The following is a 13,988-nucleotide window of genomic DNA, read 5'->3' on the forward strand; positions in this document are numbered from 1 at the left end:
ATAACATACTGTAACGACCCTGGGTTTATAAGCGCGGAAATCGACTCTGCAGCTTGAGCATGCTTTTGCAGCACAGTCGATAGCGCGCCGGAACTCGGGATCGAAGGTTCGAGACCTGCTCCCTGCTGTTTCATTACATTGGTGTCAGAAGTTGGATCGGACCTTGCATCCACGACAGTGCGTGTGCTTGGCTGGTGAGCGCGTTCCTGTAAGACGTAGAGTCGCAAGCTAGCGCGAGGACGCGCTCTTTGAAAGGTGGGAGTAGTGTAACGACCCTGGGTTTATAAGCGGAAATCGACTCTGCCGCTTGAGCATGCTTTTGCGACACAGTCGATAGCGCGCCGGACCCTCGCCGAACCCTCGAAGGTCGAGGGTTTGAGACCTACTCCCTGCTGTTTCATTACAATACTGTAGAAAATGTAAATCCTGGACACTCCAATTAGTATGATATGTTATGTTTCATATGGTATGTATTAATTTGCGGATTTCCATCATCCATATCGTATGATATGTTACGAATTACAATTTGAATGTTATGTTCAGAATTGCAATTCATGCAATATGTTACGAATTTTCAGAACACATGATATTTGACAAATTCCAATTTGTTGTGGCTAACATTAGCTAGGTGGCTAACATTAGCAAGGCTTGGAGATAGGGGTAAGGTTAGGGTTAGTAGTTAGGTTACTAATTAGCTAAAATGCTAAAGTTTTCCTTGATGAGATTCACAACCTTTGGGTTACTAGATGTTCGCTAGGAGTTAGGGTAAGGGGTTAAGGTTAGGAGTTAGGTTAAAGGGTTAAGGTTAGGGGAAGGGTTAGCTAACATGCTAAGTAGCTAAAATGGTCCATGATAGGATTTGAACATGCAACCTTCGAGTTGCCGGATGTTAGCAGTATATGCCCAACCATCCACCCCACTTTCACTTTTGCCATAAGTAACCTTCTGTCTTATGTAACCATACCAAAAATAACATAACATACTAATTTGAGTGTCCTGGATTTACCTTTACTATATTAGGTCAAATCTATGAGACCAGGCTGATACTTGAGTAAATGAGGGATACAAAGTGTGTTACCTGTATGTAACCATTCCGCCGGGCATCTACTAGGTGTAAGGCGCGCCCGTCCCCGCCACGCCCCCGTGGAGATGCGTCCTCCTACGACCGTGGAGTTCAGATGTACCAGAGCCCCATGTAATAGTGACTGCTTCAATGATAATCATTGCTCGTTAATTTTACGCCTGCAAAGTTTGGTTAATGATGGCTGGATGTTGTATGTCGGCCGAGGAGAAGGATAATCACAGAATCAATCAGGAGATTGACAGGCAGCTGAGACAGGACAAGAAAGACTCGGGCAGTGAACTCAAACTGCTGCTATTAGGTGAGAGCTGTCACATCTGTCAAGTAGTGCACACTGCTTAGTGCATAGCCTAGGGTCCTAGGCTACTTAGGTAAAGCCTGGACCACACGTGTAAAATCAGGTGAAGAAGGGAGCAGTAGGCTATCAGAGTGTTGTAGACGTACCAATTTAAAGTTAGAATAATAGTAATATATGTAGTAAAATGTAAATACTGTGCAGACATGGGAGCGCATTAGTTTTAATATTATTTTACTTTCATTTGGTGTGTCGTCATAGCGGTCTCTGATTTATGCTCAGATTAGTTCAGGTGCAACAAATTTGCGCCTTTTTTCAATGTTGAATTGAAAGAAATGGATGGCCTCACTTTCAATGTCGACAAAAACTAACTAATACTAACTATCTGGGAAGCTTTTAATTACGAGATTCTGGTGGCTTGCGTTGGGCCTTGGCCACAACGAAGTGTTTGTAGTCGCAGGTAACTAACTGGTGTACCGGAGTTATGCTCTCATGCAAAGCCATGCAAATACAGCCGCGAGTTTCATATCAGTTTTGCCTGATCAACTCTCCTCGAAAGTGTGCTCTAAACTCAAACACAAAAGGCTAGCATGAAAAAAGAAAGCTTGCAATGCACATGTTAACTCGTATTAAAATGTCAAACACTGGATATTTTATGTTTCTACTCATACTCCCATAAAACACGTTAAAGCCATATATTATCGTTAAGAATACATCCGAATTGATCATGTTTATAACTTGAATATCTTTGTTTTCCATATAGCCAACAAGCATAGTTATGCTTTAAGTGAATACCTTGTTCTGTGCTCTCCTGTCCTGTGTGTGCGTGAGGCAGCGAAGTGTGTGAGCCACTACAGTTGAAGTCGGAAATTTGCATACACCTTAGCCAAATATATTTAGTCAGTTAACAATTCCTGACATTTAGTCCTAGTAAAAATTCCTTGTCAGAAGTCAGTTAGGTTCACCACTTTATTTTAAGAATGTGAAATGTCAGAATAATAGTAGAGAATTATTTATTTCAGCTTCTGCCCACAAATTTTCTATAGGATTGAGGTCAGGGCTTTGTGGTGGTCACTCAAATACCTTGACTTTGTTGTCCTTAAGCCATTTGGCCACCACTTTGGAAGCCTGCTTGGGGTCATTGTTCATTTGGAAGACTCATTTGCGACCAAGCTTTAACTTCCTGACAGATGTCTTGAGATGTAGCTTCAATATATCCACATAATTTTCTTTCCTCATGATGCCATCTATTTTGTGAAGTGCACCAGTCCCTCCTGCAGCAAAGCACCGCTACAACGTGATGCTGCCACCCCCGTGCTTCACGGTTGGGATGGTGTTCTTCAGCTTGCAAGCGTCCCTCTTTTTTCTCCAAACATAACAATGGTCATTATGGCCAAACAGTTCTATTTTTGTTTCATCAGACCAGAGGACATTTCTCCAAAAAGTACAATCTTTGTCCCCATGTGCAGTTGCAAACCATAGTCTGGCTTTTTTTATGGCGGTTCTGGAGCAGTGGCTTCTTCCTTGCTGAGCAGCCTTTCAGGTTATGTCTATATAGGACTCTGTGGATATAGATACTTTTGTACCCGTTTCCTCCAGCATCTTCACAAGGTCCTTTGCTGTTGTTCTGGGATTGAGTTGCACTTTCCGCACCAAAGTACGTTCATCTCTAGGAGACAGAACGAGTCTCCTTCCTGAGTGGTATGACGGCTGCGTGGTCCCATGGTGTTTATACTTGCGTACTATTGTTTGTACAGATAAACGTGGTACCTTCAGGCATTTGTAAATTGCTCCCAAGGATGAACCAGACTTGTGGAGGTCTACAATTTTTTTTCTGAGGTCTTGGTAGATTTCTTTTGATTTTCCCATGATGTCAAGAGGCACTGAGTTTGAAGGTAGGCCTTGAAATACATCCACAGGTACAAATCTAATTGACTGATGATGTCAATTAGCCTATCAGAAGCTTCTAAAGCCATGACATCATTTTCTGGAATTTTCCAAGCTGTTTAAAGGCACAGTCAACTTAGTGTATGTAAAGGTCTGACCCACTGGAATTGTGATACAGTGAATTATAAGTGAAATAATCTGTCTGTAAACAATTGTTGGAAAAATTACTTGTGTCATGAACAAAGTAGATGTCCTAACCGACTTGCCAAAACCATAGTTTGTTAACAAAAAATTTGTGGAGTGGTTGAAAAACGAGTTTTAATGACTCCAACCTAAGTGTATGTAAACTTCCGATTTCAACTGTACATGTCCCTAAAGGTATCATTAGACCCGTGACTGGCCACAGTAAAACTCGTGGGAGACAGTCAGCATATGATGAAAAGGGTTTCTGGTCCAGATCTACATATGATCACCATGTGTATTGTAACACTTTCATATTGCACAGTCAAGGGGCTATTCTACAGTAACAGAATTAAGATTTGACTCAGTTCTTTCACTTTGAAATGTATGCCAAACAAAAACCATTGATTTCAAAGTGTAACAAACCATACAACTCTATGCACAAGGACAATGTTTTACCATTTCCACTGAAAAATGTACAAAAACGAATTTATTGGAAGAACTGCGCAGATGCAAACTTTCGTAACGAAATCACAGTAAAATCTCCCTCAGGTTCTTATACGACCACCTTTTCCAATACCTGCTCCGAATTAAGGGTCAAAGATGTCTGCAGAAAGAATGGGGTGTCAGCTATGACATGTCACCTTGTACAGTGGAGTAGAGTATAGTTCAGCACAATACACTACATTCTATTCACTGTACTACTGTACCATATTGGACTGTGCTCTACTTACGGTACAATACTGTGGTGTACTTGTACTTTCCTGTGCCCTACTCACTGTACTATCTAAACTTGATTGGTTCAGATTTAGTCCTGTCCAGTCTGTCTCTGTCCAGTCTGTCACAATTTTTCAACCCTTGTATTGGTCAGCCTGTTGCGTGCTTTTGTGTGTGTTCCCAAACAAGAACCAGTTGTGCTCTGAGGCGACAACAGACACACCGGTCTGATGTTGGTGGGATTTGGAGAATGATGGAGGCAACAGAGGAAAGAGCCTCAGATCCACAAAGTTCCTTCCACCAGATGGCTGATGAGATACGATGGCACGACTGCCATATTGCATCTCCATCCCAAAGCCCTTGCTTGGAAGTGTAGTTCGCCAGACTGTCAAGAACCTTGCCCTCATCCAGGCCAAAGTGGCAAGACACGGTAGTGATGACACCATACGCCTGGTTGATCTCTGCATCAGACAGGATGCTCTTGCCAGCATACTTGGGGTCAAACATGTACGCTGCGGTGTGTATGGGCTTCAAGCAGAAGTCTTCACGCTTTTTGATGTATTTCAGAACTGCAGTTTCATCTGCTTGGAGCAACAGTGAAGTGGGCAGGGCAGTACGGATTTGTCTTACATTTGCAAGCAGAGTCTGAACATCAGACAGGATGGCATTGTCTCCCTCAATCTGTGCAACGGCTACTGCTATAGGTTTCAGGCTGCTTACCACGTTCTACCAAAATATATCATCCAGGAGGATCCTCTTGATGGGGCTGTCCATATCGGCAGACTGTGATATCGCCATTTCTTGGAGACTCCTTCCCCTCCAGGAGACTGTCAAACATGATGACAACACCACCCCAACAGGTGTTGCTGGGCAGCTTCAATGTGGTGCTCTTATTCTTCTCACTTTGCTTGGTGAGGTAGATTGCTGCTATAACTTGATGGCCCTTCACATACTTAACTATTTCCTTGGCTCTCTTGTGGAGTGTGTCCTTGAGGATTAGATTTAATGCATGAGCAGCACAGCCAATGGGTGTGATGTGAAGGTAGGACTCCTCCACTTTAGACCAAGCAGCCTTCATGTTCGCAGCATTGTCTGTCACCAGTGCAAATACCTTCTGTGGTCCAAGGTCATTGATGACTGCCTTCAGCTCATCTGCAATGTAGAGACTGGTGTGTATGTTGTCCCTTGTGTCTGTGCTCTTGTAGAATACTGTTTGAGGGGTGGAGATGATGTAGTTAATTATTCCTTGCCCACTAACATTCAACCACCCATCAGAGATGATTGCAATACAGTCTGCTTTCTCTATGATTTGCTTGACCTTCACCTGACCTTCACCTGGGGCGGCAGGGTAGCCTAGTGGTTAGAGCGTTGGACTAGTAACCGGAAGGTTGTGAGTTCAAACCCCCGAGCTGACAAGGTACAAATCTGTCGTTCTGCCCCTGAACAGGCAGTTAACCCACTGTTCCCAGGCCGTCCCAGGCCGTCATTGAAAATAAGAATTTGTTCTTAACTGACTTGCCTGGTTAAATAAAGGTAAAATAAAAAAATAAAATAAATAAAAAACTCTGCATCCAGCAAATGAGTAGATAAAGCATGTCTGGTTGGAGGGGTGTATGCTGGGTGAAGAACATTAAGAAATCTCTTCCAATACACATTGCCTGTGAGCATCAGAGGTGAACCAGTTGCATACACAGCTCGAGCAAGACATTCATCAGCATTTCTCTGACTACGTTCCTCCATTGAGTCAAACAAACTTCGGATTCCAGGAGGACAATGAGCTCTTGCTATCAATAAGGTGTCTGATTCATCATTTTCACCTCGAATAGAACTAGAGGGACTTTTGTCAGACGTTGCTTGTTGTGCTGAAGGAACTTTATGCACTTGGCCAGATGATTTTGCATCTTTGTTGCATTCTTCACACATGATTTGGCACAGTACTTGCAAATGTACACAACTTTTCCTTCTATATTAGCTGCAGTGAAATGTCTCCACACATCAGATAGTGCCCGTGGCATTATCCTGTAAAGGTTAGAAAAAAAATGTGTAAAAAAACAACAACATACAATTGCATATACAGATAAATAGTGGAGCAGCTAGATTAACTCCTTTGTAAGATACATTTTTAAAATGCAATGTATGGAAACAGGTGAATTAACACTCCTAAGTTAGCAGACTCAAGCAAGCTAAAACCCAAATGGTAGCAAAAACTAACTAGCAGAAATTGTTAACAAGTTAGAAATGATTTAAACACACTTTGCTGTAGGCTACTAATTACTAGTTAACAAAAAAATGATGTATGTCATATAAAATATATTCACCCCACCCAGTATTGTAATCAAAATGTATCAGAAAGTATGTAGTCCTTGGCTCAGACAGTGTAGTAGTGTGGACTCAATAGCATCTCATTAGTGTGTAAGATCTTGAAAATCAGCTGTACATGTGATGGAAGAACACACGGGGTTGCAATTCCATTGAATTGTGACACATTTTGGTTAAACTATCCCCAAGACCTAGCATTGCCTTATGTGTATCCCACAAAAAAAGTTCACTGTTATAAGCTAACTTTTTTTGATGAATTTAAGCACAATTCCTAAAACCATGGAAAATGTCCGGAAATTTACCGTAACGTTTCCGACCCTTTTCAACCCTAGGTGTCCACATACTTTTGTATATATAGTATATCTTAAAGATGTGTGGGTTTCTGGTAATGGAAATACAAGGCACAAGGTAATATTTCTTAAACTTACAGAAGGTAAAGATTTTCTCCAAAACAAAATATATGTGTTGATATTAGTTGGCAGGGGTCTTTACGTCAACATTATTGTGTATTTCTGATCCATTTAAGACTATTTCTGGTATGATGTTTTCTAAGAGCCCTTTTCTATCTGTTTTATCTAGAAATTAAAACCTTTACTTTTTGGGAAAATGGTTGGAAAATGTGTCTGCCTTCACTTCCCAAAAATATAGAGTCTTAGCTGTCATTTGACACCAAATGTAATATTTTCCTATGAACTTGTTGGTGCTCGATGGAAATTCCCCAAGGTAAGTGAACCACCACTGTTTTACACCAACATCAGCTACAGCCTCCTCATGCTTCAGTGAGAGACTATACAGACTCTGTGGCAGGGCTTTGTGTAGGCTACTGTCCTCACACCTCCTAAGAAAGAGGAAGTGTAGGTGTGTGTGTCTGTTCCTGTGGTCAATGTGGCAGGCTGGGTGGTTATGGTAATGTCTAATGCCTACAGCAAAATACTCCTCTGAGTGGGAGAGAGGCCAGCTGGGCAGACAGTCAGAGAGACAGACAGACAGAGAAACTGACTGGTGGTGGTAACCACATGGGTAATGGTATGGTAAATCAAATCAAATTGTATTGGTCACATACACATGTTTAGCAGATGTTATTGCGGGTGTAGTGAAATGCTTGTGTTTCTAGCTCCTACAGTGCAGTAATATCTAACAATTCCACATACCCCAACCAGAAGCCATGGATTACAGGCAACATTTCTGTCACATAATGGCGCCGGAGAAGAAGGCAGATGTTTTATGTGTCCCCAACAAATTGTTTTTTTGTTCGTTTATTTGTGTTTTTTTTTTTTTTTTTACATGTTATGTTTACTTATTTTGTACATAATGTTGCCGCTACCCTCTCTTCTGACCGAAAATAACTTCTGGACATCAGAACTGCTATTACTCACCTTTACTGGCAGAATCTTTTTTTTCATTCATTCATTCGGCCAATATTTCAGTTTTTGATTTGTTAAAAAAGTTTGAAATATCCAATAAATGTCGTTCCACTTCATGATTGTGTCCCACTTGTTGTTGATTCTTCACAAAAAAATACAGTTTTATATCTTTATGTTTGAAGCCTGAAATGTGGCAAAAGGTCGCAAAGTTCAAGGGGGCCGAATACTTTCGCAAGGCACTGTACCTTGGTTTCACAGTAACTTTATGCAGTTACTGCTAACATGACCCCCATTTTCTCCAAAACACAATAAGAGGCAGGATACTTGTCCACATAATTAAGCATGTATTTAATGTATAAAAAAATGCCATTAACTAATTTTCAACTAAATTAGCAGTTACTGCCTTTTTGCTTGGTAGGGCAGTATGGGACTCCCGATCACGGCCGGTTGTGATACAGCCCGGGACTGACAGCTCTAGCACTGAGATGCAGTGCCTTAGACCGCTGCGCCCCGCAGGTGGGTCGTTCCACCTCAAAAAGCACAAGAAACAGGATTGACACCCACCATCTCAAATTGTGCTGAAATCGTTTCTGTAGTTATAAACAAATGAGATTACCATTCCTGAAACATTATTTTGTTGAAATGTAATTTGATCTCAGAAATTTGGCAAATTAATTGCACCCAAATTGGCCATTTTAATTAATAGGATTCATATAATCTTCAATAAATATAGTACCCAACATCCGATTTAGACCATAATTCTTCCTAACAATGAGTAAGACAAGGAATCTAATAAAATGATCAAAAGCCACCCATGTACCCCCTCCCCCCCCCCACTAGATGCTGCTGTTCCTGCTACTGCCACAAGTTTATCAATTTTGCTGGTCTCTTGTGTTTATTAAAGGAATCACAATATTTCCTTTGCAACTTTGGGTAGAAAACCAATAGCGTATGCTCATGATAAAAGAAATAGTGTGGTCACACAATTCAAGCCAGTCCTCCATGAAAGCAATTCAGTTTGTCCACTTAGGCTTAATATGTGTCCAGGAAAAAGCTCCCGCTCAGCCCAGTCCAAGTTCTTCTCTGTCCTGGCACCCCAATGGTGGAACCAGCTTCCCCCTGAAGCTAGGTCAGCAGAGTCCCTGCCCATCTTCCTAAAATATCTGAAACCCGGGGCCTCCCGGGTGGCGCAGTGGTTAAGGGTGCTGCACCGCAGCGCCAGCTGTGCTGCCAGCGACTCTGGGTTTGCACCCAGGCTCTGTCGTAACCGGCCGTGACCGGGAAGACTGTGGGGCGACTGTGGGGCTTTACCGGTAGGGATATCCTTGTCTCATCGCGCACCAGCGACTCCTGTGGCGGGCGCGCTAACCAAGGTTGCCAGGTGCACGGTGTTTCCTCCGACACATTGGTGTGGCTGGCTTCCGGGTTGGATGCGTGCTGTGTTAAGAAGCAGTTGGGTTGTGTATCGGAGAACGCATGACTTTCAACCTTCGTCTCTTACGGGAGTTGTAGCGATGAGACAAGATAGTAGCTACTAAACAATTGGATACCACGAAAAAGGGGCAATTTTTTGTATTTATTTTTATTCTGAAACCCTTCATACAGTATCTTAAATAATACCCCCTTCCCAATAAAACCCTTTTTGTGATCTAACTCACACTTTCTTTCCACGTTTGCTGATTGCTACTATTTTGAGTAAAAATGTACTTACTGTGATATGTGTGTCCCACTTAGCTGTAAATCGCTCTGGATAAGAACGTCTGCTAAATGACAAATGAAAAATATATAAAAAATCCCAAACACACTGTGGCAGTAGCATGAACAGTGGCATCTAGTGGACAAAACCTAGTATTTCCACACTAATTTATGCTAAATAATGCTAACCACTTCAATTGCAAATTTTTCTAAACAGGGGAAAAAAAAAATGACCAAATTCACAGATAATACATTACAAAGGATGAAGAAGCAAAACTCCAAACCGCACCTCCATTCTACTTGTCAGACATAGAAAACTGATACTGGTTGTTGGGTGGGATGTGGGGGGTCCGTGGGTGGCTTTTAACTAGTTTATTGGATTCCTCATGTCTTACTCAATGGAACGAAGACGTTTGGTCCAAATCAGATTTTGGTCCTATATTTGCTTATATTTGGCTCCCGAGTGGCGCAGCGGTCTAAGGCACTGCATCTCAGTGCTAGGGGTGTCACTACAGACCCCCTGGTTTGAATCCAGGCTGTATCACAACCAGCAGTGATTGGGAGTCCCATAGGACGGAGCACAATTGGCCCAGTGTCGTCCGGGTTTGGCTGGTGTAGGCCGTCATTGTAAATAAGAATTTGTTCTTAACTGACTTGTCTAGTTAAATATATATATATATATATATATATATATATATATATATTCTGGTAGTCACTCCCTGTTTCAGTAAAAAAATTTAATAAATTGTGCCCATAACAGACAGGTTCTGTTATGGTGGTAGAGGTACATTTAGGTTCTGTTGAGGAACCTTGTCAATGATCTCTCCAGGATCATTATCTAGAGCTCACATCACAATAGTTATTGTATCCATAGAGATGTTGTTCTTGGTCACTGACCAGGCCAAGAAATCGAAGGAGCTGGCAGGAGCAGCTGGGAAAGGAGATTGAGAATGTGTGTGTCTAAATGTGAATAGGGCTGTAATAGGTGATTATGGATTTTGGTTTGTTTGTCTTGACTCTGGGTCAGATGCTATCCTTGTCTGGATATAGTGCCTCGCACTTCTTCAATTACCCATGTATTCCTTCCTTCCCCATCCTCAACTCACCCCTCTCCCCTTTTACCAGGTGCTGGAGAGAGTGGGAAGAGCACCTTCATTAAACAGATGAGAATCATCCATGGCGCCGGCTACTCAGAGGAGGACAAGCGAGGCTTCACCAAGCTGGTGTACCATAACATCTTTACTGCCATGCAGTCCATGATTCACGCCATGGAGACCCTCAACATCCCCTTCTTGGAGGCCCAGAATAAGGCAAGAATCCCAGCCACATCACACCTCAGGTCTGCTTCCGCACCAGCTGATCACGGATCCAAGGACTTTTCCAAAATTAAATTACATTTTAGTTTTAATTTATGAAGAGTTTTAAAGCATTTTGCCTTGTGTGCCCTAATGAACACCCCAACCATCTTGTTGTTTGCTCCCTCCCCCTCAGGGCTATGCCAGCATGTTGAGTGAGGTGGAGGTGGACATGGTGAATGATCTGGAGAGAGGCCATGTGGACGCCATCAGGAGCCTGTGGAGGGACGGTGGAGTGCAAGAGTGTTATGCCCGCCGCAGGGAGTACCAGCTATCTGATGCCGCCAAATAGTGAGTAGACATAAGTCATAGGGCAGGAGCTGCTCTTAACCTGATAACGATCAGGAAAAAAACACAGGCCCTGGTTATGGGCTATAACTAGAGCCTGGAGTTTTCCTGGTCAGGTAACAAAGACCACATCTCTATTGACAAAAGTAATTACACTATAACGTAAGACGGCAAAGCCATTCAAAGAACTTTAATTAAAGATTAAATCTGTGCTGCTGCAATTGTTTCCCCCTGCATGTCCTGGTAGAGAACTAAATCAATCTTCACACTGGAATGTAAATTTGCTGCCAGCATGCTGTTATTACATGGACAATGTTAAGACTCTAGCTGAGTCTTTCAAAGGACACTCTTTTGGGGGCATATACTGTACCAGTCTGAAGTTTTTAATTAATTGTTTGTAGTATTGTTGTTCATTTTTGTTCTTTGGGTGATCACACAATTCCCATAAACATATTCTCTTTATGCTGTGTTGTTCAGTTATCTGAGTGACCTGGACCGGATCGCAAAGGCCTCCTACCTTCCCACTGAGCAGGACATCCTGAGGGTCCGAGTGCCGACCACGGGAATCATCGAGTACCACTTTGACATGGAAGAAGTCATCTTCAGGTGAGGTGAAACTTTGGTTCTGTTAATGAGCACATGTTTTGAGGAAACACTATTACCAACAAGCAACGCTCCTAACATTGGCTTGATGTGACAGGATGGTGGATGTGGGGGGTCAGAGATCAGAGAGGAGGAAGTGGATCCACTGCTTTGAGAACATCACGTCCATCATCTTCTTGGCCGCGCTCAGTGAATACGACCAGGTGCTGGCTGAATGTGACCAGGTGAGCTCCCCGTCAGTCAGAGCACAGTGTTCAGGCACTGGACATATTTTACTGATACACCTGTGGGCCGCATCCATGAGCAAACATGCTGTTGTGTAAAATTGGTAAGTAAAAGTCAATTGTATCTCACACATTATGTGAGATTATAAACTGGGTGGTTTGAGTCTTGAGTTCTGATTGGCTGAAAGCCATGGTATATCAGACCGAATACCACAGGAATGACAAAACATGTAGTTATACTGCTCTAATTACATTGGTAAACAGTTTAAAATAGCATTAAGGCTCCTCGGGGGTTTGTGATATACACCATGGCTGAGGGTATATTGGCCATATACCACACCTCCTCTGGCCTTATGGCTTAAGTATGGGCTTTCTGCTTACTATACATGCATTGTCTGTCCCCTAGAACTGTATGGAGGAGAGCAAAGCACTCTTTAAGACCATCATCACATACCCCTGGTTCCAGCAATGTTCTGTCATCCTATTCCTTAACAAGACCGACATCCTAGAGGAGAAGATCACGCGCTCCCACCTTGTCAACTACTTCCCAGAATACACTGGTAAGCTCTAGTAGTGTTTGTGTGACCGCTATTCTTATCAGTATAGTAAGAGAACCCATTAGTTAACACACACGACCAACCAGGTATCAAACCCAGATGGCCACATGACTCAATGCCATGTTAGCCCACTGAGCTAAAGCCTAGGTATTCGTTGTGGGAGCTAACACAGGTTTTCAGGTCTCAAGCAAGGTTACTCATCACAAGAGGGCAGTTCACCGAAAAACCTCCGCTACGCATGCACACGCCATAACTAAAGCTGTTGTTTCCAGGGCCGCAGAATGACCCTAAAGCAGCCAGGGAGTTCATCCTGAAGATGTACCAGGAGCAGAACCTAGACAGACAGACTGTTTACTCCCACTTCACCTGTGCCACTGATACAGAGAACATCCGCTTTGTCTTTGCTGCTATCAGAGAGACCATCATCAAAAATCACCTCAAGGACTTCGCCATTATTTAGAGGAGAGCCAAGGCTCCTGTGAGGTTAAGAGACATCTAGCCTGGTCCCAGATCTGTAGCATGTGCTCTAGACAACTCCTCTAACTGTCATTGACATGAGTTGGTTAAAGCACATACAGATCTAGGATCAGGCTAAGAGACTTGAGAGTATATGTATAAGGTTGGAACGTTAGATTGATGCGGTAGAAGAAAATGCTTTGACTGCAAGATTTGTAGCATGGGTTGGAACCGGTTCAGGGAACAGAACCAAAAACCGGACAATAACATTTTTCAAGGAACAGAAACAGAACTGGGAATGAAAGTGATCCATACTGTTCCGGAACAGAACCGTTATTTGAAAAGCATGGGAATCAGTTAATAACGTTATTTTACGTTCCAGGCATTTTTGTTCTAGTCTCACAAAACACAACAATGCGCCTATGCAAAGCCCTCACTGTGTCACTCAGAAACGTTTTCCAGTGTTTGCCTGCAAGCTGAGAATCTTTGCCAGTGTGGGTGCGTGCTTAGGCTACCTGCCCCTCCCCCATCAGAAGCATAGGATTCTGTACTTATGTTACAAACATGATTCAGAAGATGGGGAGAGAAATTTTTAATTAGCTAGAGAAGAATGGATTAACTTTTTATATGCTAGTTTAGGATGCTATGTGCATTGTTGTAACGTTTCACGTAGGATTTATTAACTATAAAAAGTGTTTCATTCTGCACACTCAAGCTTGTTAAAAACATTCAAAGTTCCTCCATAGAAGCCGCTCCTCCTAGGTATAATCCTGTGGACCTAATTCAGATAATGCATGTCATAACAAGATGCCCAGTGCTTCAAACCTCCTCCTCAACACTCTCTCTTCCCAGAGACCCTCAGTTGCATCTTAGTCCATAGGCTACACTTCTCTGTCAATCACGCATGTAAACAACTAGCTTGCCTGCTCTATCTGCACTGTTTGTTGAAGTAATTTAATTAGACTTG

General features: G+C 42.6%; 1 protein-coding gene across 1 annotated transcript; it reads left to right on the plus strand.

The window, feature by feature from the left end:
- The first annotated feature begins 299 nt into the window (after positions 1 to 299).
- On the plus strand, positions 300 to 13,206 carry LOC139410702 (guanine nucleotide-binding protein subunit alpha-14-like). Its single transcript, XM_071156122.1, has 7 exons — positions 300 to 1,382; positions 10,664 to 10,848; positions 11,030 to 11,184; positions 11,659 to 11,787; positions 11,882 to 12,008; positions 12,415 to 12,568; positions 12,838 to 13,206. Exons 1-7 carry the CDS (start codon positions 1,259 to 1,261, stop codon positions 13,023 to 13,025), a joined length of 1,062 nt encoding a protein of 353 aa, XP_071012223.1. The 5' UTR covers positions 300 to 1,258; the 3' UTR covers positions 13,026 to 13,206.
- Positions 13,207 to 13,988: the final 782 nt, after the last annotated feature.

The sequence above is a fragment of the Oncorhynchus clarkii genome, chromosome 6, assembly GCF_045791955.1.
Source record: "Oncorhynchus clarkii lewisi isolate Uvic-CL-2024 chromosome 6, UVic_Ocla_1.0, whole genome shotgun sequence".
NCBI classification, from domain to species: domain Eukaryota; kingdom Metazoa; phylum Chordata; class Actinopteri; order Salmoniformes; family Salmonidae; genus Oncorhynchus; species Oncorhynchus clarkii.

Coding starts and splice junctions, on each gene's coding strand:
- LOC139410702 (XM_071156122.1), top strand. CDS start 1,259: ATGATGGCTGGATGTTGTATGTCGGCCGAGGAGAAGGATAATCACAGA. Junction 10,849..11,029: donor TCTTGGAGGCCCAGAATAAG/GCAAGAATCCCA, acceptor CCTCCCCCTCAG/GGCTATGCCAGCATGTTGAG. Junction 12,009..12,414: donor TGCTGGCTGAATGTGACCAG/GTGAGCTCCCCG, acceptor TCTGTCCCCTAG/AACTGTATGGAGGAGAGCAA.